This window comes from Gracilinanus agilis, chromosome 2 (genome assembly GCF_016433145.1).
Source record: "Gracilinanus agilis isolate LMUSP501 chromosome 2, AgileGrace, whole genome shotgun sequence".
Lineage (NCBI taxonomy): Eukaryota > Metazoa > Chordata > Mammalia > Didelphimorphia > Didelphidae > Gracilinanus > Gracilinanus agilis.
The window spans coordinates 642,768,779-642,793,903 of NC_058131.1; the positions used below are offsets into that span (position 1 = coordinate 642,768,779).

General features: G+C 34.2%; 1 protein-coding gene across 1 annotated transcript in view; it reads left to right on the forward strand.

Annotated features, from left to right (window-relative positions):
* The window catches only part of KIF11 (kinesin family member 11), a 62,746-nt gene that overhangs the window by 23,484 nt on the left and 14,137 nt on the right, over window positions 1–25,125 (forward strand). Inside the window, exons 11-15 of the mRNA XM_044662629.1 lie at window positions 3,527–3,615; window positions 7,693–7,780; window positions 11,480–11,668; window positions 14,391–14,598; window positions 20,042–20,214. Of these exons, the coding sequence (XP_044518564.1) occupies window positions 3,527–3,615; window positions 7,693–7,780; window positions 11,480–11,668; window positions 14,391–14,598; window positions 20,042–20,214 (747 nt within the window). The remainder of the gene's footprint in view (window positions 1–3,526; window positions 3,616–7,692; window positions 7,781–11,479; window positions 11,669–14,390; window positions 14,599–20,041; window positions 20,215–25,125) is intronic.

A 25,125-nucleotide genomic window follows, 5' to 3' on the forward strand; every position in this document is an offset into this window, starting at 1 on the left:
GATTATTTAGTGTTCCACCCTCACCCTGTGAATTATTCTTCTGATTACTATAATAGTGAATATTATAATAGTGAATAGAGTTCACTACAGAGAATTAAACATAACATTTATCTACATAGGAATACAGATAATTAGATCTCACTGAGGCCCTTAAAAAGGCAAATTTAAAAATTATAAGTTTTCTTTCTTTTCCCTCTGTAACTTATTTACCTTTTCAGGTTTCTCTCGATTTTTGTGGTTCGATATCAAACTTTCCATTTAGCCCTGGTCTTTTTTGTGCAAATACCTGGAATTCTTCAATTTTGTTGAATGCCCATACTTTCCCTTGGAAATATATAGTCAATTTTGATGGGTAGTTGATCCGTGGTTGTAGGCCCAGCTCTCTTGCCTTTCTGAATATTGTATTCCAAGCCTTACGGTCTTTTAGCGTGGAGGCTGCCAGATCCTCTGTGATCCTGATTGGTGCTCCTTGATATTTGAATTGTCTCTTTCTGGCTTCTTGTAAGATTTTTTCTTTTGCTTGAAAGCTTTTGAATTTGGCAATAATATTTCTAACCGATTTCTTCTCTGGGTCGAATGTAGTGGGTGTTCTATGAATCCTTTCGATGTCTATATTGCCCTCTTGTTGTAGGACTTCAGGGCAATTTTGCTGAATAATTTCTTTTAGTACGGAGTCCAGGTTTTTATTAATTTCTGGTTTTTCTGGAAGCCCAATTATTCTCAAATTGTCTCTTCTAGACCGGTTTTCTTGGTCTGTCACTCTCTCATTGAGATATTTCATATTTCCTTCTATTTTTTCAGTCTTTTGACTTTGTTTTATTTGTTCTTGTTGTCTTGAGAGATCATTAGCTTCTAATTGCTCGATTCTAGCCTTTAGGGACTGGTTATCGGCTATAATCTTTTGGTTTTCCTTTTCAATCTTGTCATTTCTGGTGTTCAATTTGCTTATCAGTTCATTTGATTTCTGAGCCTCACTTTCCAATTGCAAGATTCTACCTTTTAAACTGTTATTTTCTTGCCAGATCTCTTCCATTTTCCTCAGAATCTCAGTTTTGAACTCTTCCATAGCTTGTGAGGAGTTTTCCTTATTTGAGGAGGGTCCGGATGCTTGTTTGTTCTCCTCCTCTGTTTGCTTGGTTGTCTGGATTTTCTCTGTGTAAAAGCTGTCGAGTGTTAAAGACTTCTTTTTCTTGTTATTATTATTCTTTCTCTTCTGAACTTCCTGATGCTGAGTAGCCATCATTAGCCCAGCAGCTTCTCTGATTTATCCTCGCGCTCAGTGTCTGTTCGCGATCTATTGGCTCCTGAGGTCTGAGTTCTGGTTTTTTCCAAGGTCAAGCCCCCTGGTGGGCCCTCTTGCTTGATCCTCTGCCAGAGGTTTCTTTACAAGTCTCAGGGCGCTGCTTCCACAGTCGTATACCCGTCTGCACTGGTTCCCCACTTAGGCTTTAGTTCCTGGTTGTGTCTGCCTCCATCCACGCCTCTGCTCAGCCTGTGCTTTGCGCCCAGCGTCCTGCTCCCGCGCGCTCAGATTTCGCGTGCGTTTTTTGACTTAATGGGGTCCTAAGTCTTGCTGCTCTCAGGAACAGGTCCCGGAGCTGCTGATGACTCGATGGGTGCCCCAAACTTGCCCTATTTCTTTTTAGCTGGGTTCGGAGCTATAGATGAGTGTGGAGGGGGTGGGGGTGGGGCGGTTGCTCAGCCCGTGATTTAGTGAGAGCCCTTTATAGCCTGGAAATGTCTCGATTCCAGGTACCTTCCACGCTGTGCCCTGTTGTGGGGTTCCTCCCTTCGTCTGGACTTGTTTTTATGTCCCCTTGAGGAGTTTTGTGTGTTTCGGTCAGGAGAGGTTAAGAGCTACTTCTTACTCTGCCGCCATCTTAACCCGGAAGCTATATGCTTTATTCTTATTTAGAATCATAGAATTGTAAATCTGGAAGAGACCTTCACAGGTACATCTAATCCCCAACTTATAGTTAAAGAATCCTTTCTATAGCAGTCCTTTAAAAATTTATCTCATTTCTATTAATTGTTTTTACATTAAATTCATCTTTAGTTATATCCTTCCCTCTCCCCTTTCCAGCAAGGGATACATCCCTTGTAATGGAGATTTAAAAAGAAAAGTGGGAGAGGGAGGAAACTCTTGAACAAAAACAGATCCACATCCATACATGTCAGACAATACATATCATTGTCCTTGTCCATAGTTCTTCATCTTTGCCATGAAGAGAGGGAGATTCTTTTTCTCATTTCTTCTCTCATGCTAAGCTTGATCATTATAATTGCACAGCAATAAGTTTTGTTTTTCATTCTGTTATATACAAAGAGAATTTGTTGTAGAAGGGATGTTTATAGTATATTCTCAGGACATTTACTAGTATGTTTTCCTGAGGTCTTTTAGAGCCTAATGCCAAGTTATTCAAGTTAAGGACCTTTTCCTAGGTTACCTCTTATTTTAGACTGTCTGATTGAAGTAAAAGTAATGATTCTTAGTCTGATCAAGGCATATATCTCCTCTAGCTGAGATAAGCATCTTTTTTTCTTTGCATCTTCTAATAGGAATTTCACCCAAAGATAACATCTAGGCTTAGGAGAAAGCACCTTCAAGTCTTATGATTCCTTAACCTTCTTTTACTTCTAATATGTATAGGAAATTGCCTTAAATGGAAACCATATCTCTTTATCAGCATCTTCCTCCATAGCTCAGAAGACTCCTCTTCCAAATGTATATTTTTACTTAGATTACATGGATTCCTTATATTACTGGAGTAAAGTGATAAGAAATTTATTTCTTAACTCATCTAGGATTTATTGATACCTTATCTGAATCATTTAGACCAGCATTTGTAAATTAATTTGGATCTTTATAGCAGTTCAAAAATTGAACATTTTTTGCTAAAATTTTGGTTTGTTGGGGCTTTTTAAAATACTAAAGCTACCATAATAAGATTTTCTAAGCCAAGGCCTCTTGCTTTCTAACTTGCCCTTTAGAGGTCTGATTCTGGATCTCTTATTGCTCTAGATGTCTTATGTGTATAAATTTTAAGGTTTTGATAATAGCTACACATTTGTTTTCACTTAAAATGTAAAATGATTCAATATATTAATATTTAACTTATCAACCAATAATAAAATATCTGAAGGTAAAATAGCTTATAAATTTACAACTGAAAAGATTTCAGATAATGTAATAATGAAGGAATTTGACTTTATATTATGTGGTATACAGATAAGAACATGATAAATATTTTAAGAAGATGAGAAGCACTCATGCTTTTAATTTCTTGGGTTCTAATAAAAGGTAATTTTGAAAGCTATTGATGGTCTGTGTTTTCCTTTGAATTCTACTTTTTTTTGAGATTGTATTCTTTATTGATTGACTAGTGTAATAACAATGTACAACAGAATTGTAAATAATGTTTTTTTACCTGATCTTTGTAGTCACTAATTCTGGACTTTTTGAAAAGGTGAGCATAAAATTAAAATAGATAATACATTGATGCCCTAAAAAACATTTTTATTACAGGAGTATACAGAAGAGATAGAACGGCTGAAACGAGATCTAGCTACGGCCCGAGAGAAAAATGGAGTCTACATTTCCAATGAAAACTACAAGTGAGTCCTTAGCTTTAAAACTGTTGACACTAGTGTTGTAATTATAAAGTTTGTAATGCTATGTTATATATTATGCAGATTATAAATTTATAATACTATAAATATAAAGTAGCAGGATATAACATTTACTTGTATTTGTAGCTATAAGCCAACTTAAATGAAGGTTTTTTTTTAATGTAGTAAAGGAATTATTGGACTTGTTTTGCATGAATCCAGGTTATATAAATAGTAGCAAGTGGTGGATATTTCCAGAAAAAAACTGATTTCTACTTGATAAATGGGGGGAAACTTAACTAATAAAACTATCCAAAAATGAATTGGGTTGCTTTTAGTTGATGAGTTCCCCATGACTAAACGTCTTCATTCAGGGGCTAGCTTACTATTTTCTGGAGATGACTGAAGGAATGATGTTAAATCAGATGAATTGAGCTATCTCTGGAAATTATATGTGACTAAAAAAAACAAAACAATTTAAAATAGTAAGTAATAAATAGCACTCTTTCTGTGCTATTCCCAAAAGAGAAAATTTTCTTTTCACTGAATAATAGATATGAAAGTTTTTCAAGTCGTCATATAGGACATTCCTATTCTTCAAGCCAGTTATTAGCCTTTCATGAGAACTATTATTGTTCTGAGATGTGAATTAGATGGTTAGGTTGTCAAATTTTAAAAAGTTAAAATAATGGATTGTATTTCAACCCTTATGCAATTTATGCATATTATTGTTAGATATGTTATAATTCTGTAAAACAGAACATATATAAATCTTGCTGTGCTCACTTCACTCTGTATCACTTTATACAAGTCTTCCCTGGTTTCTTTGAAACTGTCTCTTGCATTATTTCTTATAGCACTATAGTATTCCATTATATTCATAACAAACCATAATTTAGCCATTTCACAATTGCAGGACACCCCCCTTCAGTTTCTATTTCTTTGCCACCAAATAAAGAACTGATAATAAATATATTTGTATATAAATCTTTTTTTTTTATCTCTTTGGTATACAGGTAAAGCCAATCTAAAACTTTCTTATAGTATTGCTATATGATATTGAAATCGTTTGTAGAATAAAAATGAATATCACCTAGAAAGTGATGGAGTAATATCTGGTGGGTGTGAGCAGGCTACAACATATAACCAATGAGAAACTGAAAATAACAGAAGTAACAAATGTCATCAAGAAAGTCTATGATAGGTATGGCAGAGACTAGGGATAAACTTAACATCTCATACCATAGACGAAGATATGGTCAACATGGACACAAGATTTTGATATAAAGGATAATACCATAAGCAGAGTAGGGGACCATGGAATAGTTTACTTGTTAAATCTATGTCTAAGGGAAGGATTTATGACCCAACAAAAGAAAGCATTATCAGATATAACATGGATAATGTTGATTATATTAAATTTAAAGTTTTATACAAACAAAACCATTACACCCAAGATTAGAAGGAAAGCAGAAAGCTGGGGGGTTGGGGGTGGGAATTTTATAGCAAGAGTCTGATAAAGGTCTCATTTCTCAAATATATATAGAACTAAGTCAAATGTATAAAAATTTAAGTCATTCTATTAATAAAATGGTCAAAGGATATGAACAGGCATTTTTCATATGAAGAAATCAAAGCCATCTATAGTCATGAAAAAAATGCTCTTGATTAGAGAAATGCAAATTGAAAGTACTTTAAGATACTACCTCATACCTATTTGATTGCTAATATGACAGAAAAGGAAAATGATAAATGTTGAAGGGGGTGTGGGAAAATTGGGATACTAATACAGTGTTGTTGGAATTGGTATCTGTAGAGCAATTTAGAACTATGCCAAAATGTTCTCTAAAACTGTGCATACTCTTTAATCCAACAATACTATTACTAGGTCTGTATCCCCAAGGAGGGAGGGAGAGGGGGTAGTGGGGAGAGAAAAGGACCTGTGTACAAATTATTTAAAGTAGTTCTTTTTATGGTTACAAAGAATTGGAAATAGAGGGGTTGTCCATCAGGTAGATAATGGCTGAACAAATTGTGGTATATGATTGTAATGGAATACTATTGTGTTAATAAGAAATTATATTAATGAGAAAGGGTGATTTCAGAAAAACCTTGGAAGGCTTACATGAATTGATATGAAGTGAAGTGAGCAGAACCAGAAGAAATATTCTACATAGTAACAGTAGTATTTTTTGACGAACAACTGTGAATGACCTAATTGTTCTCAGTAATGTGATGATCCAAGACAGTCCTACAGTTTCATGATAAAAAATGCCATCTGCCTTCAGAGAAAGAACTTATGGAGTTTGAATGTAGACTAAAACATACTCTGTTTCACTTTGTTCTTTTTTTCCCTTTTTTTATTGAAATCTCTTCTACAAAATGTCTAATACGGAGAGATATTTTACATGATTGCACATGTAAAATCTGTAACATAGTGTTTACTATCTTAGAAGAGGGGGGATGGGAGAGAAGGAGAGAGTAGGAAGGAAGAGAATTTGGGAACTAAAAAAATTTTTTTTAATGAATGTTGAAAAATTATTTTTACATGTAATTGGGGGAAATAAAATATACATATACACATACATATATACAAATGTTTATACACACATCTGTGTGCATGCATATATGTGTGAAGGTGCATGCATGTGTATAAAATATATTTTAAGAAAAAGAAAAGAAACTTTATGGTAAGAAGGGGAAATGGACTGAACATATGGTGAGGGCAGGAGACAGGAGGTTGAAAGCTAATTTTCCCAACAGTTTTTGTAAAGAAAATTAACCATTTTACCTACTATGATCCTCTGTCTCTTGTTTGGTAAAGAACTCTTCCACTATCCATTGATCTGACAAATAATTTCCTTCCACATCCCACACTAATTTGCTTATGATGTCATCAAAGCCTATTTCCATTTTATTAATATTTGTAATAGAGCAATCATTTAGAATCTATATCCCCAATCATATCCCCATTGACCATGTGATCAAGCAGTTGTTTTTCTTCTGCATTTCTGCTCCCACAGTTCTTTCTCTGGATGTGGATAGCATTCTTTCTCATAAGTCCCTCAGAATTGTCCTGTGTCCTTGCATTGCTGCTAGTGGAGAAGTTCATCATGTTCAATTGTGCCACAGTGTATCTGTCTCTGTGTATAATGTTCTCCTGGTTCTGCTCCTTTAGCTCTGCCTGATAGCTGGTTCTTAGTACAACTCACAAATGATATAAAGACCTCACCAACAGAATTCATTTCCTTATCTGTAAAATAAAGGATTGTATCAGATGATGTTTAAAGATTCCTTTCTAGTTCTGCTTTTGTCTAATTACTAATAGGTAGGTCTTTTGAATAAATAAGAAATAATAAGATAAAAAGTTTCCCTTTAAAAGAAGCCCTTCTACTAAAGATTATAAATTTGGAATACAAAATGTCAAGACTAAACTAAGTTTAAAGTGCCAGACAATACAAGCAATGTTTTTTCAGTTTGTCTTTTATATAGATCTTATCCCCAGGGGATTATTCACTACCTGGCATAACATTTTAGGCTTTATTGTGGTATTTTTACTTATTTTGAATATTTGCTATATATTTGAATAATAACTTGCTGTAATATATATATGTATACATATATATTTATGGCTTTCATTATTTCTGAGAATTAAGCTTTTTCTGTAGGGGGTGGTATGTTGAATTTTATAATAGAATTTAGTGGGGAAATGATTCAGTTAACAGAAATTAACTTCATAGCCAATGTAAAGAACGTTTACTTCATAAAGGTATAGCAATTTAACTATTAATGCTGATAATAGTATTTTTATGACCATTTAGGTTTATGACCATTTAGGCCATCATATGCATGTGCTATGATGGAAGAGGATCTAATAATCAATTACTGGCTTAGTTAAAAAAATTTTTTTGATACATTATCCTCTACACTTGTATATCATATAGTGTCTTAAAAATTGTGCCTTGATTCTATAGCCTTTTATAATGTTAATGACATTATGCCGATAGAGTAAATTTTACTTATATTTTTCCTAGTTCCCCAAAACACTACTTTTAAATTATATTTATTTTAAACTTTATTTAGTGCTATGAATGGCAAATTAATTTTTCAAGAGGAGCAGATTGCAGAATATATTGAAAAAATTAGTATTTTGGAAGAAGAGCTTAATAGGGTAAGTATAAATATGTGTAAAAATACATTTTACCAGGAAGAAGTTGCCAACATTTTAAAGGAAAAGGTTCTAAATATAAATGACAACTGTTTGCAAAATCAGTGTTTTTTGAGGAAATAAATTGAAAGGAAAATAAAAGTTAAGTAAAAAAAATTAAATCAAATATGGAGGCATTTAAATTTAAAAGAAAAAAATTTTAGGTGCCATATTGTAGTCTTGATATTGCTTGTTATTATGTCCTGTTTTTCAACACAGGTTTTGGGTTAGTCTTGTGTATTCTGCTAGTTTTCTACTGTGATATTTCAGTATCCTCCATATTGTTCCTAAAGATGCCTCTTCATCACATTCTCTGTTTGGGAAGTATTTGTAGAATGATCTTTGAAGATTATGCTAATCTTTTCTTCACTAGGTTAATGTATTTCAATTTTTTTTTCAAAAAATTAAAATCAACGTTTTTTTCCCTTGAAATATTTGGTAGTCTTCAAAGATTCATAAGACTTAAGTAATTTTTTCTTTATGAAAAATCTAGCCTTGTGTATTTGTTGGTATATTGAGCTATAATGATAATTGTAATGTAATTAGATTAATTTAGAATAGATTTTAGTCAGATATAGGGTTTATAAAAGTGATTTGAGACTTCCTAGGGTTACTTTAAGATTTGCCATGGAACTCTGTCAAGGTCAGAGAAAGAGAATTTTGCAGTGTGTTTTGGGAGCATCAGTTGAGAAACTATCTCCACTTCTGGGACAGAGACTTGGAGGTTGGTTGTTCCTGGCTTTCCTCTGATCAGCCTTGAAGAAGTTATGGAAGATTTGAAACATCTTGATTTCAAAGGAGTTGGAAAGGTGTTTGATCAGGGAGCAGGAGAGTTACTGAGCAGTTCTTCAGAACTCCTCTGGTGGTGCCAGAGGGTAACTGCTAGAAGAACAGCTTGTTACTGACAGGCAGTTTGATCTTTGGCTGAAGAGAAAGGAATCGGCAAATCTCTATAAACGTTAAGTTCATAATTTTTTGGAAATAGATTTAGTAAATTAGAATTTATATTTTAGTTAGATAGTATAGATTAAGGAGGATTACCATTTGGAGATTAAGAAGGCTTCTCTTGCGAGAAAGGATTGGGGAGTATAGATTAGAATTCATTAGTTGTAGGGAATATTTCTTATCAATACTTATTTTCCCCTTACTTTCCCTTTTATACAAATTTTAATAGTTAAAATAAATAGGTTTTATAGAACTGGCCTGACCAGGAGTTTCTTCAACAACTTGAGCAGCCATTTTTCTCAGTGGTAAAACTCAAGAACCTGTCCATCATTGACAAGTATTGGAAATACCAATACCAATAACCAATAAGGGTCAATGCCCCTTACAACAGAGCTAAAAACCTGGGATCAGATCTCATGGAAATCCATATAGTAGATTGACCTGTATGCAGGATTTCAAAGGATTTCAAAATTATAATGAAAGTCTGAAATGGATGTGGGGAGAGATGTTAATGAATAATTTCAACATTTTAATGGTGGAAAAACTATGATACCATTGTCTTAGAAAAAGAGCAGCCAAATAGAGCTCTGATCTAAAGAGGAATTTGACTATGCATTTTTAACTTACAGTAACATCAGGACATCTAAGTGGAGATGTCTTCAAAGATTTGGAGCTAGAACTGGAGGGAAACAGCTAGGAATAAAAACATTCTTAACAAAAGTGATCATTAAAGCCAAGAAAAGTGCAATGTATAGAGACAAATGTATAGAGAGAAGATCAGAGGGCCAGAGACTACACCTTTGTTTACTATCACATTAGTGAGACAGGAGGAGGAATTGGCACCAAGTTCTAGTATCGTCTTTGCCAGCCCAATGAGAATTAGACTTGTGGGTGTTCTTTCTGTTACTCCATAGCAATTTTAAGCCATTATATTGTTTAGGTGGAATTATTTTCCAGATACTTATGTCCATAAAAGTCAAACTTTATTCTTTAGTTTTTTGGTCATTTCAGGTATCAACTAAAATAGTAATTATTGTGTGTTATTTTTCACTAATAGAATTATTTAGTGAAGTTTCTTTAGAAGAGAATGTATTTCAAATCCAGCCTCAGACACTTCCTGGCTGTGTGACCCTGGACAAGTCACTTGACCCCCATTGCCCACCCTTACCACTCTTCCACCTAGGAGCCAATACATAGAAGTTAAAGGTTTAAAAAAAAAAAAAGAAGAAGAGAATGTATTCTACTAGTAATTTAAGAATTATTTTATTGATCTGCCTTATTTGGGAGGGGAATGAGCAAGGAGGGAAGACCTTTCTTTTAAGGTAGTTGATAGAATTGCTTTTGAAGACTAGGAACATATAATTGCCTTTGTAAGAAGAATTATTAAATCACTAATACTATGTTATTAATCAACAAATTTGTTAAGTACTGGTACTAAGCAATATGGTTACAGGTATAAAAAATGAAACAATCTGCTTGTAAGGAGTTTACATGCTAATGGGGGAGTCAACAAATAAGTAAAAATATATACAGCAAAAATACAAAGTTAATAAATTAAAACATAGGAATATCTAGGTGGCTTAGTGGGTTGGGAGCCAAGCCCTCACAGTCCTGGATTCAAATATGACCTCAGACACTTCTAGCCATGTAACACTGGGCAAGTCACTTATTCCCCATTGCTTAGGCCTTACCATTCTTCTGCCTTGGAATTAATACACAATAATGATTATAAGATGTAAGGTAAGTGTTTAAATAAGTTATTAAAGCATATGCAAAGTAGTTCGATACATAAGGTTGTTTGGAAGGAGGTTACTAGGAGTCAGGCTGATCAGGAAAAGTCTCATGTAGAAGATATTGCCTGGGAAAGAGGCATTCTTTGAGATGGTTTCAAGTATGGAGGACAGTAAACACAAAGGCACAGACTATTATTACAGTCATAAGGTGGAACAGAGAGAAGAAGAGATTGTTGAGTACTGGAGAGTGGGGGAGTATGTTCAATAAGGCTGGGAAGATTTGACTTAGGGCCAGGGTGGTAATGATCTGTAAAGTCCAGTGGAGTTCAGATTATATCCGTAATAGGGGGCTACTGTATTTGATTGAGTAGGGGAATGAAATGGTCAATTTTGCACTAAGTGAAATTTACTTTGGCATTTTTCTGGAAGATGGATAGGAGTAGAGAAGGGCCTGAGACTGGGAACTAATATGGCTGGCTAACCAGTTATTTTTTATATTAGCTGCTCATACTTTTAATTATTTAAAAAAAACTTATTTAACTATTTATAATTATCTATGAACTATTATTTAAACTATTAAAAATTTAGTATACGAAGCATCATGGTATAGTGGATGGACAGCTGGCCTCAGTCAGATAACCTACATTCAACTTAAAATTATTGGCCATGTAGCCTTGGGCAAGTTAGTTATTAACCTTTCAATGTCCTTAGCAAATAAAGTATATTTGTAGAGGAAATTTCTTCACATGGGAGTTTGTTATACCAACTAATTCATGGTCCCTTAAACAAAAAATAGCATTTCCAATATTTAATTGCAAATCAGTTGTTTTTAAATGTTAGGGAATCTATGTGGTTCCCAGTGTTTGTCTTGACTTAATATGTAGGTGATTTAAATATATATTAATACATATTAATGTAATTACCTATCCTTGCTAATTAGCTGTCCAAAAACTATGCTACTTGATAGTCTGGTTGATACTTTTAGGTCACAGAATTGTTTGTGGATAAAAAAAATGAACTTGAACAATGTAAATCTGACCTGCAATGTAAGGAGAAAGCACTTGAAGACACTCAAAAAAATTTACAAGAAACCAAATTACAACTTGTTGAAGAAGAATATGTCACATCAGTTTTGGAAATCACTGAGGAGAAACTTCATGATACTGCCAGCCAGGTTAGTCATTTTTGTTTGTATGTTGCAAAGTTTTAGCTAATCAGCCTCATCGTCTATTTAAATAAATCCAAATTTTTTAAAAAATGCATATACCTTCTGCTTATATACCAAAAAAACTATGAAATACCATTTGCTCTGTCCATCAAAAAACATTTTATGCACTTAAGAAAGCTGTCCTACAGACTTGTCTATTCTATAATGAATTTTACCAATAATCGCTGGTTTAAAAATTTTTTTGTTCTGAATTTAACACCAAAAAGAACAATTCTGTTGATATGAGGGTTCTGAAATTATAAGGTTGATATTAGAAAATAAGTATTGTTTTATTGGTTTAGAGATAAGTAGAGAAGCTGGTTTGAGAAAGAATTGGAGTTTCAAACAGCTGAGCCAGTGTCAGCTTCAAGTCTAATGGTTTTTCCCTGTCAGTTGGCAGAGTCTCACACAGAGACTCTGGGAGCTTGGAGGAGGTGAGTTCTTTTCTCTCTATCTCACTATCTGAGGTAGAAGGAAAGAAGAGAAAGACTTGAAAGAGTTAAGTGTTTTCCTTTCCCAACTTGGGAAATACTAGTGACTATCACTGTTTTTATAGATTGTTTTAACTCTGAGAAGACCAAAGAAAAATCTGGTCTTTGGCTTGGACTCTGAATCTGTTAAGGCTCAGAGTCCTAAACTTGATTCTTGTTGAGACTCAACCAGCTAGCATTTGTTATTTTTAAAACTTAAAGGCAAAGTCAAGAATTATAAGGATAATCGTGGTACTTTATTTAGAATAGTAAAAATTTGGGTTAGATCAGGAAGGATTAGTGTAGCCTGTGAAAACAGGAGAAGCAGTTCCTTGCAGAACCAGAGTTTTATTTGGGTGGAGTTAGAATCCCTTAGAGCAGTGATTCCCAAAGTGGGTGCTACCACCCCATGGTGGGTGCTGCAGCGATCCAGAGGGGTGGTGATGGTCACACTTTTTTTTGTATTACATTCTATTCTGAGTTCAATAAATAGTTTCATAATTTCCAGGGGGTGCTAAATAATATTTTTTCTGGAAAGGGGACAGTAGGCCAAAAAAGTTTGGGAACCACTGCCTTAGAGTTAGAAATCCTTTTTATCCTTATATACTCTCAATAAATAGTTTATTTTTTATAACAAGAGTCTCTTTAGCATCCTTGCGCCTAGCCCTGAAGAGAAGTTCACATATGAGCTTCACTTCTCTTTATTACTGAAGATACTTTTGATTACATCTATCAAAAGTATCTGAACAGTTTTGAACCTTTATTTGCATAGTTTTCCCCATTTATTTTTACATTTCTTGCCTTATTACTTTTACAACACTGAGAGAAAAAGGGAGGAGGAGAGAGAGAGAGAGAGAGACAGGGGGAGATAGAAAAGTAGGGCCAGACAGGGGTTATGCATAAACTCCATTTATTATGACAGAGAAGCAAGCTTTTATAGAGAGGGTTCTATTAGGCAATTAGATTCATATGTCAAAATATATGTATATTGGTGAAACATCTGCCTGTCAGAATGACCTAAAGATTTTTGGTTTATGGAGGTTTGGTACAGGAGGTCTGAAACTTTCCTAGGAACAGAACATAAACGTCTCTTAGAATCTTACAAAAACATTCCAGAATAAGCCTTGAACGTTTCCCCAGATAAGACGCTTGTAACCCCACATCAAACAAGGCTTCAGCTTTAGCGAGAACACAGAGGCATCTTCTATGAGAATTAATTATGGCTTCTTTCTCACTGGGTCAGACCCTACCATCTCTTTGACTCTATCACAATTCCACATAAAAATTGAATGAAAGAAGAGCTTTATATATGATACTGTGAATCTCTGTTCCACATACGTTGCTTTTGAAAGCATGTGACAAATTAAACACATTGCTTTCTTTTTAAAAAATATTTTTAATTGATTTCTTTTGGTTTTGCCTGACCCAGATTTCCCCCTGTATCTCTCCTCTTACCCCCTCTCAGAGAGCTATCTTTATTATAAGACAAAACAAGGAAGAAAAATATTAGTAAAGCCAGTCAATACATGAAAACAGTCTGACTTTAGAACTAATAAGGAACTACCAAGGAGTGGAAAAGAACCTCTTGGGTTGATAGATGTATATGAGAATTCTATCAAACTTTTAAAGAACATTTAATAATACCTATACTGCATAAATTATTCTCAAATCAAGAAAAAAAAGCACTTACGAAACTCATGTTAAGAAAACAAGAAACGGATGGTTTCAAAGTAATCTGAGAAAACTTGAATATCAAACTATATTCCCACAACAGAAGAAGAATTGAAATGCTATAAACTCACCGATCCACACAATAGTAAGGCAAGAAATAGCATAAATAAAGTATGTGTTTGATCTACACAAGAATAAATGAGTCAACTTTATAATTTTAAAACAATTATAAAATCCTTTAATATGCAGCTGTGCTTCAGTGTATGATTAATCTGAGAGTAAATTATATAAGGACATTGACCACTGGAAGTGCTAATAGGTAGTTAATCTAATCTATAGAGTGAAAAAAGCACTACTTTGTGGAGGGACAAAAAGTATAACTTCACACTTGATTAGTATCACTATCTTTCTTTGGCCCCTCTTTCCATCCAATTTCTCACTTAAGTTGTCTCTCCTTCACATTTTGAATTCTAAATATCTTAGATACATAACTTGTATATTATATCTATCTTATCTATTATCTATTTTTCTTTTTTCTTTTAAAATAGTTACTTAGTACTGTTGAAGAGACTACAAAAGATGTATTTGGTCTGCATTCAAAGCTGGATCGTAAAAAAGCAGTTGATAAGCATAATGCTGAAGCCCAGGAGATATTTGGCAAAGACCTGAATAACTTATTTAAAAAAATGGAATTCTTGATAAAGGATGGCACCAGAAAGCAAAAAGCCATGTTAGATTCATATAATACTTTATTTGGTAAGCTCAAGTTAAGTATTCAAAAATATTTTTAATGACCTAATTTATTTTAGCTTTTAATTTGTATATTGGTCTCAAATTTAGCAAAATATTATCAATGTGACTTTGGAAATATGAAATATATTTTATGTTTGTTTGTTTTTTAGGCTAGACCAGGTTCAAATTCTTCTATCCCCTGACTCAATGTTTAAATCTGTCTTGTAGGGCAGAGCTTATTCTTTTTTTTTTTTTTTTTTTTTACCCTTACCTTCCATCTTGGAATCAATACTATGTATTGGTTCCAAAGCAAAAGAGTGGTATGGGCTTGGCAATAGGGATTAAGTGACTTGTCCTGGGTCACATAGCTAGGAAGTGTCTGAGATCAGATTTGAACCTAGGACCTCCTGTCTCTGGGTCTGGCTCTCAATCCACAGAGCCACTCAGCTGCTCCCTCCTTACTTGATGTCTTAGTAACAACTCTTAAGACAGAAAGGCAAGGGCAGGACAATCAGAGTTAAGTGGTTTGCTTAGGTTACCCAGCTAGGAAGGGTCTGAGGCCATATTTGAACCCAGGTCCTCTTGACTCCAGACCTGGCGCTACTGAGCCAGTTAGCTGCCTTTTAAGGCAGAGTTTCTAATGGAGATGATACTGTCTTCATTATGGCCATAGGCATAGACAGTATCATTTTCTTCCATTAATATGTCATATTTTGGCCATCACTGGTCAAATTCTCTTGTGACCAATTGAATGAGATAGGAAGCCAACTTGATTGAGTCCCATCTCTGACATATGCTAATGTGACTGCGAGCAAATCACATAAGTTCTCAATACCCCAGGCAGCCAGCCTTCTCAGACTATAAGTTGGAAATGAGTTGTAGAGGTGCTTTTGTGGATAGAGACTCTGTACTACATGTTCTTTACACTCAAGAAATCAAAGGTCTGAACTAGATATCCAAAATACATGGGTTTGTATACTGCTCTAAAGTTTAAAAAGTAATTTTATTTAGGTTTTCCTAATTTCTGATTCTTATTGCAACTCTTTGGAGTAGGCATTTAAATGTAAATTATAAGTAATTTTATGCAGATGAGGAAACTGAGAATCAGAGAGGCTTGATGACTTGTTGTCCCACAGCCAAAGTGATGTTCAAACCCAATGGTTTTGTGACCCCCTCCCAAGTCTAGCACACTTTCCAACACCCCATTCCTCAGACTTATTAAATGAGCACTGTGTAGAAGTATAGAAACCTAGGGACAGCTGAGTAGCTCAGTGGATTGAGAGCCAGGCCTAGAGATGGGAGGTCCTAGGTTCAAATCTGACCTCAGACACCTCCTAGCTGTCTGGGCAAGTCACTTGACCCCCATTGCCTACCCTTACCACTCTTCTGCCTTGGAGCCAATACTGTGTATTGGCTCCAAGACAGAAGGTAAGGGCTCAAAAATAAATAAACAGATAAACAAATGAATGAATGAATGAATGAATGAATGAATAAAGAAGTATAGAAACTTAGATTCTGTTTCTTTTTTTCACTAGCCTTGTGACCATAAGCACGTGACTCTCTTTGTGGCCTTCGGTTTCCTCTTCTCATTTGGGATGAAATAGAATTACCTGATCTAGTCCAACTGCAAAATTATACTTATATAGCTACTTATATGATACTATTTGAATAACATTGAAATATAAATTTCATTGTAATAGATTTGTTTTTAATTCCATTCAATAGCCCACTTATTTAGTTATGTCTCTGTGTGTGTGTGTATACATATATATTCAGTACTGCAGATTCTAATAAGTTATTGGGCAACAATTCAACAAGTTCAACAAACTCTTTAATGATTGTACCTAACAAGTAAGCCAGTTTGGCCAAACCATAGCATACATACAGAAGTCTAGTATTCGGAAAGCCACCTAAACAGATAAAGAGATTTCAGATTGATTTGGACCTTGAATGCTGTGTTAAGGAGTTTGAGCTCCTTTTTCCCCATTATTTATAATGACCTGTAGGATTCCACTGAAAAGTTTTGAGCAAAAGGAATAACAAGGCCAGATGAATAAATAAAGAAATATTAATATAGTAACTGTGAGAAGGATAGTTTTGAGGGTTGGATAGTGTGAGTTGAAAAATTATAAAGAAGTTATAGTCTAGGTGGGTGTGCATAAGGCTCTGTATTAGAATGACAAGTAGTTTAAACAGCTTTTTAAATTGTTAAGATGTGAAAGATGAGGAAGAGAGAATTTAAGTTAATACCAGTTTCTTTCTGAATGTAGGAAAGTCTGAGAATATATTGATGCCACTTAAGAGACTTTGTAAAGTTAGAAGGTGGAACTGGTTATGGGGAAAGTTTATAATCTTGATTCTGAAGCTATTAAGTTTGAGATATTTCTGGGCCATTCTGGTAGACATGTACAATAAGCAGTTGCAGACACAAGTCTAGAAGTGAAGACAAATGTCAACACTGAACATTTAAATTTGAAAGTCATCTGTGTAGAACTGATAGTTGGAATAATAGAAATTAATAATGTTGTCAGATGAGCAAATGAAGAGAGGAAAAAAGAGATTAAAAAGAGAACCTTGAGAAATACTTAATCTTCAGGAGTCAGAATATTGGCCAGGAAAGGAGATAGAGAAGTAGTTAATGAAGAAGGAAGAAAACAAGAAAGTATGATGTCTAAGAGACCAAAGAAGGAGAGTATCTAGATTCTAGGAGACTTGGTCAGTAGTAAATAACTGTCGAGATTAAAATTAATATTCAATAACTAAGGTATTATATTTAATAAAGATTCATTAATAATAACATAAAAAACCAGAGTGAAAAGGTGCTAAACTAACCCAGCCCATTCCCAAGAGCAAAAGAGAAAGAGGGAGGAGCTATGGAACTTATAAAACAATAACATGACTATGCAAATGTGGAGGCGCAGGAGAGATTAAAAGGAATTTTAGGAAATACTAAAGAATTTCTGGAAGATGAAGTCCAAGGTTAAAAAATCTCCATTTATACATAACTCCCCCCCCCCCCCACCTCGTGATCCTATTGGGAGACCAATTTCCCCCAAAGGATCATGAAAACATAATCAACTTAAAAATTGCAATAATTTGTGGATAAAAGGAAAAGAGGACAAAATCCTGTGAAGTCTGGTAGCCTCAAAATTGGTTTTTATATTTGTAACTCTTCAGCTTATTCTACTCTTCCACAAGAATAATCTAAATTTTTGGTGATGTTTTAGACCCAAATTGGTTTTCATCAGCAGTTGCCAAGGTTGAAAGATTTGCTATACCTGTAGATTTTGTGACAAGTATACATCAGTTCATAGGTTTTTTAAATATCACACAACAAGTGGCTATATATAAACTCATGTGAATCCTATATAATAATGGGTTTGTTTGCTATTGTCAATAACTAAGCTATTGTGAATTTTGGGAATTTGGTACTTTATTTGAATGTTCATTATCTACTCTACTACTGTTTTTTTTTTTTATATTATTTTGTAAAAATTATTTGCACTTACACAGTGGTTCATGGCCAAGTTAAAAAGGAAATGGATCTCATTTGGGGGTGAGAAACCTTTATATTCTACCTCTCCTTGGCTGACACAGTATGTCACGGATTATAAGCTATATATTTTTGATTTTTAAAACATTTTTATTATTCTTTTCCCTTGTATGTGCAATACAGTATTGAGTTTCTTTTTTCTCTCATTTTGTACTTGAACACATTATCAATATTAATCTTTTTTGATTTTGCAGTAATATAAGTTTAATATATATTTGTTCCAATATTAATGCATACCCAAAAGTTTTAGACTATGGAAACCTGCCATTTATTGATAAATGTTATGGGACTATGATTAATGATTGGGTCTGATTCCAGGAGAAGGGAACAAAAGAGCCACTATACAGTGCAAAGAAAGCACAAGGTCAAGGAGACCAACCAATCCCAATGGGATTGATGAGAATCTGCACAGTGCCTAGGAGCACAAGGTCAAAAAGGACCAAACCAATTCAGGTAGGATTGATGAACTTCTATGCCAATACGAAAGTACTTGAACTTGTTTGGGGTTTGAGGTTGTGGCTATTTTGACATATGTCAGAGGCCAGTCTTCCCTGAGCCACATCCTAGTCAAGTACCGAAGTTTGGCTATCATCCTGGCTCCCCCTATCCCTGAAAGTGAAGGTAAAATCAGACCAAGGAATGACACTTCCCTTTCACACTAAAATCTAATCCTTTCTTCTCTCTTATAATATGGCAACTTCCCGTAGTCTTGGCTGCCAATGGGTAATTGCATAATTATATAAATCACTTTAATTGGGCCCTGATTCAAGGACCTGTTATAAGTTTATTTTTCCTTTACTTAGATTTTTTAGACATAAGACTTTGATATTTTATATTTCATCCACACATTTTTTTCTCTTTATTTGGATTTTTTTGATGTTTTTGATTTCTTTTGCCAATTGATTTATATACCTCATAACTCAGCCATGCATCCCTGAGTAGTTCCTTTATTTGTCATTATCTTCCTCAGAGGAGAATGTGTTATTATTCTCCTCAGGGGGGAACGTATTATTATCCTATAATGCAAAGTTTAAATTCTTTTGAGAGTAATTTTAGGATAAGAAACTTGCTACCTCCCCAAATCCAGAAAGTGAACTGTTTGGAGAAGGCACCATGATGATGCCTGCAGAGACCCTACACTAGATCAAGAAGATCCAGAATGAACTTTGGAGTGCAGTGAATTGAACTGTGGGGGTTGAATGCATTTGTTTTGAATGTACATTCTTAGGCTGAAGGGGACTGCCCCCAATTGACTTTTTTGTCAATGTGCCTAGCAATCTTTGGATCATTGGTTTTTGTCCTCTTTTCTTTTTATCCCCAAATTACTGTAATCTAAAAGTTTGGTTATGTTTACAAGAACCATCGGAGAGATCAGTCTTCTTCAGATCTCAGGGGAGAATGTGTTATTGGAAATTTTGGGCCTTTGAACTACATTTCCCAAGAGCCCACTGCCTTCCTGTTGTTATGCGCTGATGTAGACAGGGAGATAAAGTTGAGGGGTCTGGTGTAGCTAGGGTCTTTTCTTTCCAATGGCAGCTTAGAGCTGGAAACACAGGCTGTTTGAACAGGTAGATTAGAAGGGCACATGGTTTTATTTTGTTACCTTTTTATTCCTTTACTTCTAGTGATTACTAATAAATCTCATAAAACATAATATTTTTAATATTATATATTATATTATAACATATTATAATATATATTAATTTAAAACTTTTTTACAATATATGAACTCTATGTAAGTCAAAGAGGATGAGGACTGAGGCAAGGACATTGGGTTTGGCCACAAGGAGTTCCTTAGATGTTGGGTGTTTAAGTAGAGTGATCTCGAAGGGTCAAGAGAATGAAGAATTGGATGGTGAAACTTGTCAGCTTTGAGAACAGTATCCAATTTTAAATCGTATTTTCTTTTCATAGGTCGTCTATTATCTACTAGCTCCTCTGCACTAGATAGTATTACAACAACTGCACTTGGATCTCTTACCTCAGTCTTAGAAAAAGTATCTGCCAATGTTTCTCAAATTTCAAATGTAATGTTAAAAGAAGAATCCATAGCAACTGAAAGTAAAACTGTCCTTCAGAAATTATTGGTAAGTAAATTCTTTTATGTTTAGGAAACTACATTAAAGATCAGCATTCTAGCTTAAGCCATATAGTTAGTTATAATAGAAATAGTATCATTATAGTGATCAAAAAGAATAATGTAGATCAAGCACTTTGGAAATTTGAACTACAATACTAAATACTTGTATTTAACTAAATACTTAATAATAATAATAATGTGTTTCTAAGATGGTATTTCACATTAAAAAAAAACAACAACAAAACAAATAATCGGCATCAAATGGATAAACCTACCTCCTCTTACTTCATGTCCCACCCCCTCACATAGCTCTTCTCATTTATAAAATTAAAGGTAAAGAGATAATAATAATTTAATACCCTAGACACGAGAATCAGATATCCTCAAGGGACTAGGGATCTATTTGTTATTTAATTACATATTGGTTAGGTAACTATATTTCTGGGTACATTCAGATGGGTACACTGTAAAACAACTCATTTGGAGCCAGGAGACATTAGGATTAATGGTCTCCCTTCTTTAAAAGAGGCCAATATTAATTATTGGCCTTCTAACCTGGCAAGAATGCAAGATAGCTATTTTAAAAGCTATAGTATTGTAGAAAGATGGCCAAATATCATAATGTTTCTGCAGTTTCAGGACTATAGGAAGCAACTCACTGTGTTCTTATTGCTTTTAAGTAAGTATTCTAGCTCCGAGAGACTTGTATATTGTTATGATTAAAAATGATGAGGGCCGAGATCAAAAGGAAGAATAGTATTTTAATAAAAGCCATGATGATAGAGATAAACTGACCATGCGCCTGTAGTTCCAAGTATCCCAAGTGATTTTAAATGACGCAATATGTGCCTTCCTCTTTTTTGCCATTACAGAAACTTATCTAATAATGGTTGAATTTTTTGCATTCAAGACTAATGGCCGAAACTTTTAGTTTTACCTTCTATCCTATTTAATTAAATTTCATGTAACTCTTTTTTCAGTTGAATTTGTACTTTGCCAGTTTTATATGCATACGGTTATATACTCATACTTAATAAATACTTTTTGGCCAGAGATTATAGATATGTTTTCCAGTGTATAAGCCATCTGCTTACCTTGCCTAGTACAGGATCATTTCCAGAATTCATAAGCAAATCTTTCTCCCATCATTTAGATCATGAAATCTGTTGTTTAATATTTGTTTGGTTAAAAAAATTTTGGTGGGGGGGGATAATGAGTAGTGTCCTTAGAGGGGTGTTTGTGAGCCATTTTATTCTATTCAGTATAACTTTCAGGCAATTGTACATCCAAATCATTTTGTGATCTGTTTATTAACAAGGTTGTATGAAACAAAATCAAAAGCCTTGCTAAATTCAGTTCCATTCAAATTTGACAAACTTTTTATTTATTTTCTGTTATGTGTAAGGTACTCTGCTAAAGGGAAAAGATAGCATCCTCTTCTCTGACTTATATCTAGGCAGTGGCCTCAGAATGAGTTTAGATTAGTATGACAGAATTTCCCCCCAAAACCACCCCAAATGGTGATATTACTTAATATCCTCTTCCAGATTTTTGCCAAGTGATTCTGTGGCAGATTTTTGTGTTTGTTTTCTATTGTTTTTCCAAGTAAAAAGCTATAGTTTCCAGGATTGATTTGTTTCTTACCAAAATGTCAGGTTCCATTCTAGTCTTTATGTCCACTTTTGCACATATTATTTTGGAAAACAAAACAAAAAACCACTAATGAATGCTCACCATTGATTTTCATAATGGCTTTGTTTCCTTGGGTGTCACTTAACTTTCTTGGATTGTATTTTCCTTACCTATGAAATGAAGAAATCTCAAAATGTCTCTCTCACATTTGGTGATTCTTCTAATACTCAGGGATATGTAGGGTACTATTGTTCAGTTGTGTCTGACACAGTGACTTCATAAATCATAGCACACCAGTTCTTTCTATCTTCCACTATTTCCCCAAAACTGTCCAAGCACATGTTCGTTGCTCCCATGACATTATCAATCCATCTTGTCTTCTGCCATCCCTTCTCCTTTTGTCTTCCATCTTTCCCAGAATCAGTCTTTTCCAGTGAGCCCTGTTTTCTCATTACATAGCCAAAGTGGTTAAATTTCAATTTCTGTATTTGTCCTTTCAATGAATAATCAGAATGGATTTATTTAAATATTGACTAATTTGATCTCCTTGTTGTCCAGGGGGCTGACTCTCAAGTCTTCTTCAGCACCACAATTTGAAAGTATTGATTCTGCAGCAGTCAGTTTTCTTTATAGTCCAACTCTCACAACTATATACGTTGCTACTGGAAAAGCTGTAGCTTTAACTCTGAGACCTTTGCTGGTGTGGTGATGTCTACTTTTTTAGTATCCTATCCAGATTTGCCACAACTTTCCTTCCAAGAAGCCAAATATCTTTTTACTTCATGGGTGCAGTTGCCATCTACAGTGATCTTTGAGTCCAAGAATAGAAAATTTGATACTGTTTCTATTCCTTCTCCCTCTATTTGCCAGGAAATGATGGGACTATTTGCCAGGATGTTAGTTTTTTGATGTTAAACTTCAAGCCAGCTTTTGCTGTCTCCTCCTTAACCCTCATTAAGAGACTTCTTACTTCTTACTTTCTGATATCAGATCGATAACATCGGCATATCTGAGATTTTTTTCTGTTTCTCCTTACAATCTTAATTCAAGCTAGCTTAGCATTTCACATGCTGTACTCTGCATATAAGTTAAATAAAGTGACAACATACATCTTGTGCATCTTTTCCAATCTTAAACTAATCAGTTGTTCCATGTTCAATTTTAATTGTTGCTTCCTCAGGTTCCTCAGGAGACAAGTAATGATCTGGTACTCCTGTCTCTTTGAGGACTTGAGACAATTTATTGTGATCCACACAGTCAAAGGCTTTAGTGATAGTCAATGAAGCAGAAGTAGGTGATTTTCTAAAACTCCCTTGCTTTCTCCATAAACCAGTGAATGTTGGCAATTTGGTCTCTGGTTCCTCTGCCTCTTTGAAAACCAACTTGAACTTCTGGTAATTCTCAGCTCACATATTACTGAAACCTAACTTGCAGAATCTTAAGCATAACCTTGCTGGCATGTGAAATGAGCACAATTATTCAACAGTTTGAACATTCTTTGGCATTGCCCTTCTTTAAGATTGGGCCATAAATTGATCTTTTCCAATCTAGGCGTCACTGTTGAGTTTTCCAAATTTGTTAGAATATCAAGTGCAGCTCTTGAACAGCATCATCTTTTAGGATTTTAAATAGCTCAGCTGGAATTCAACTCCACTAGCTTTACTATTGTTGTTTTTAATCTTTTTTATATAATTTAATTTTTTATTAAATTTTTTTCAATTACATGTAGAGACAGTCTTTGACAATTGTTTTCTGACATTTTGCAACCCCACCACAGTAAGTAAATGATCTGATATATAGGTCATATCAGTGTTTAATGCTATATGTATTTCCATATTCCTCATCTCATGCCTGAAGACATATATTACATATATAATTTTAAAAAACTAATAAAGTAAAGGATGGCATGCAGTTAGATTCCAAAAGTTCCTTCTTTGGCTATGGATAGTGTTTTGTTTGTTAATCATGAGCCCCTGGGGATATCTTGGAACTTTCTTTTACTGATAATAGTTTAGACCTTCACAGTTGATCATCATCTAGTATTTATGTTACTGTATACATGGTTCTCCTGGTTCTGTTCATTTCATCAGTTCACTTTTTTCATTTTTGTATCAGTTCATGTAAGTGTTTCAAGGTTTTTCTGAATTCATCCTGTTCATCATTTCTTATGGCACAATAGTTTTCCATTACAGCCATATACCACAGCTTGTTTGGACATTACCCAATTGATAGACACTCTCTCAATTTCTAATTCTTTGCCATTACAAAAAAGAGCTTTAAAAATATTTTTGTTCAGGTAGGTCCCTTTCCCCTATCTCTGATCTCTGGGATACAGATGCAATAGTGATATTGGTGAGTCAAAGGGTATGCATAGTTTTATTGCCCTTTGGGCATGGTTCTGTATTGTTTTCCCAAATGGTTATATCAGTTCACAGTTCCACCAACAAAGCATTAGTGTCCCAGTTTTCCCACATTCCCTCTAATATTTATAATTTTCCTTTTTGGTCATACTAACCACATTGATAGGTATAAGGTGGTATCTCAGAGTTGCTTTACTTTGTATTTCTTGAATCAATAGTGATTTCACACATTACTTCATATAACTATAGATAGTTTTTTCTGAAAATTTATTTAGTTATTTTATTTGTCTCCTCCCTCCCCATACCAACAAGAAGACAATATCCAGCAAAATATGTAGATCATGTCCTTCATGTTTCCATTTCTCAGTTCATTCTATGGAGATAAACAATCATAAATAATTCTTCAGATATTAAATCTATTTGTTTCACTAGGTTCTATTTGTTTCACTCTTCATTATCTCATGTAGTTCTTTTTGAGTTTAAAAAAAATTAATCTGCTTGTTATTTCTAATAGTGCATTAGTATTCCATCATAATCATATACTACCATTTGTTTAGCTATTTACTAATTGATAGATAGCCCCTTGATTTCCAGTTCTTTGCCGTCATAAAGCAAGCTGCTATAAATATTTTGGAGCATATAGATAAAGTTTTAATTTTTTCATCTGAGAACTGCCTGTTCATATCTTTTGACCATTTATAAATTGGGGATTGCTTTGTATTCTTATAAATTTGTCTTTGTTCTTAATGTATTTGAGAAACGAGACCTTTGTCAGAAATATTTGCTACAAATTTTTTTTCCCCAATTTCTTGCACTAGCCTTATTGTTAACATTGCTTTCTAAGGTCCACTTGACTTCATTCCCTAAAATCTCTGACTCTAGGTCAGTATCCATAGCATCATGGTTATTGATGATGTTAAGATCTT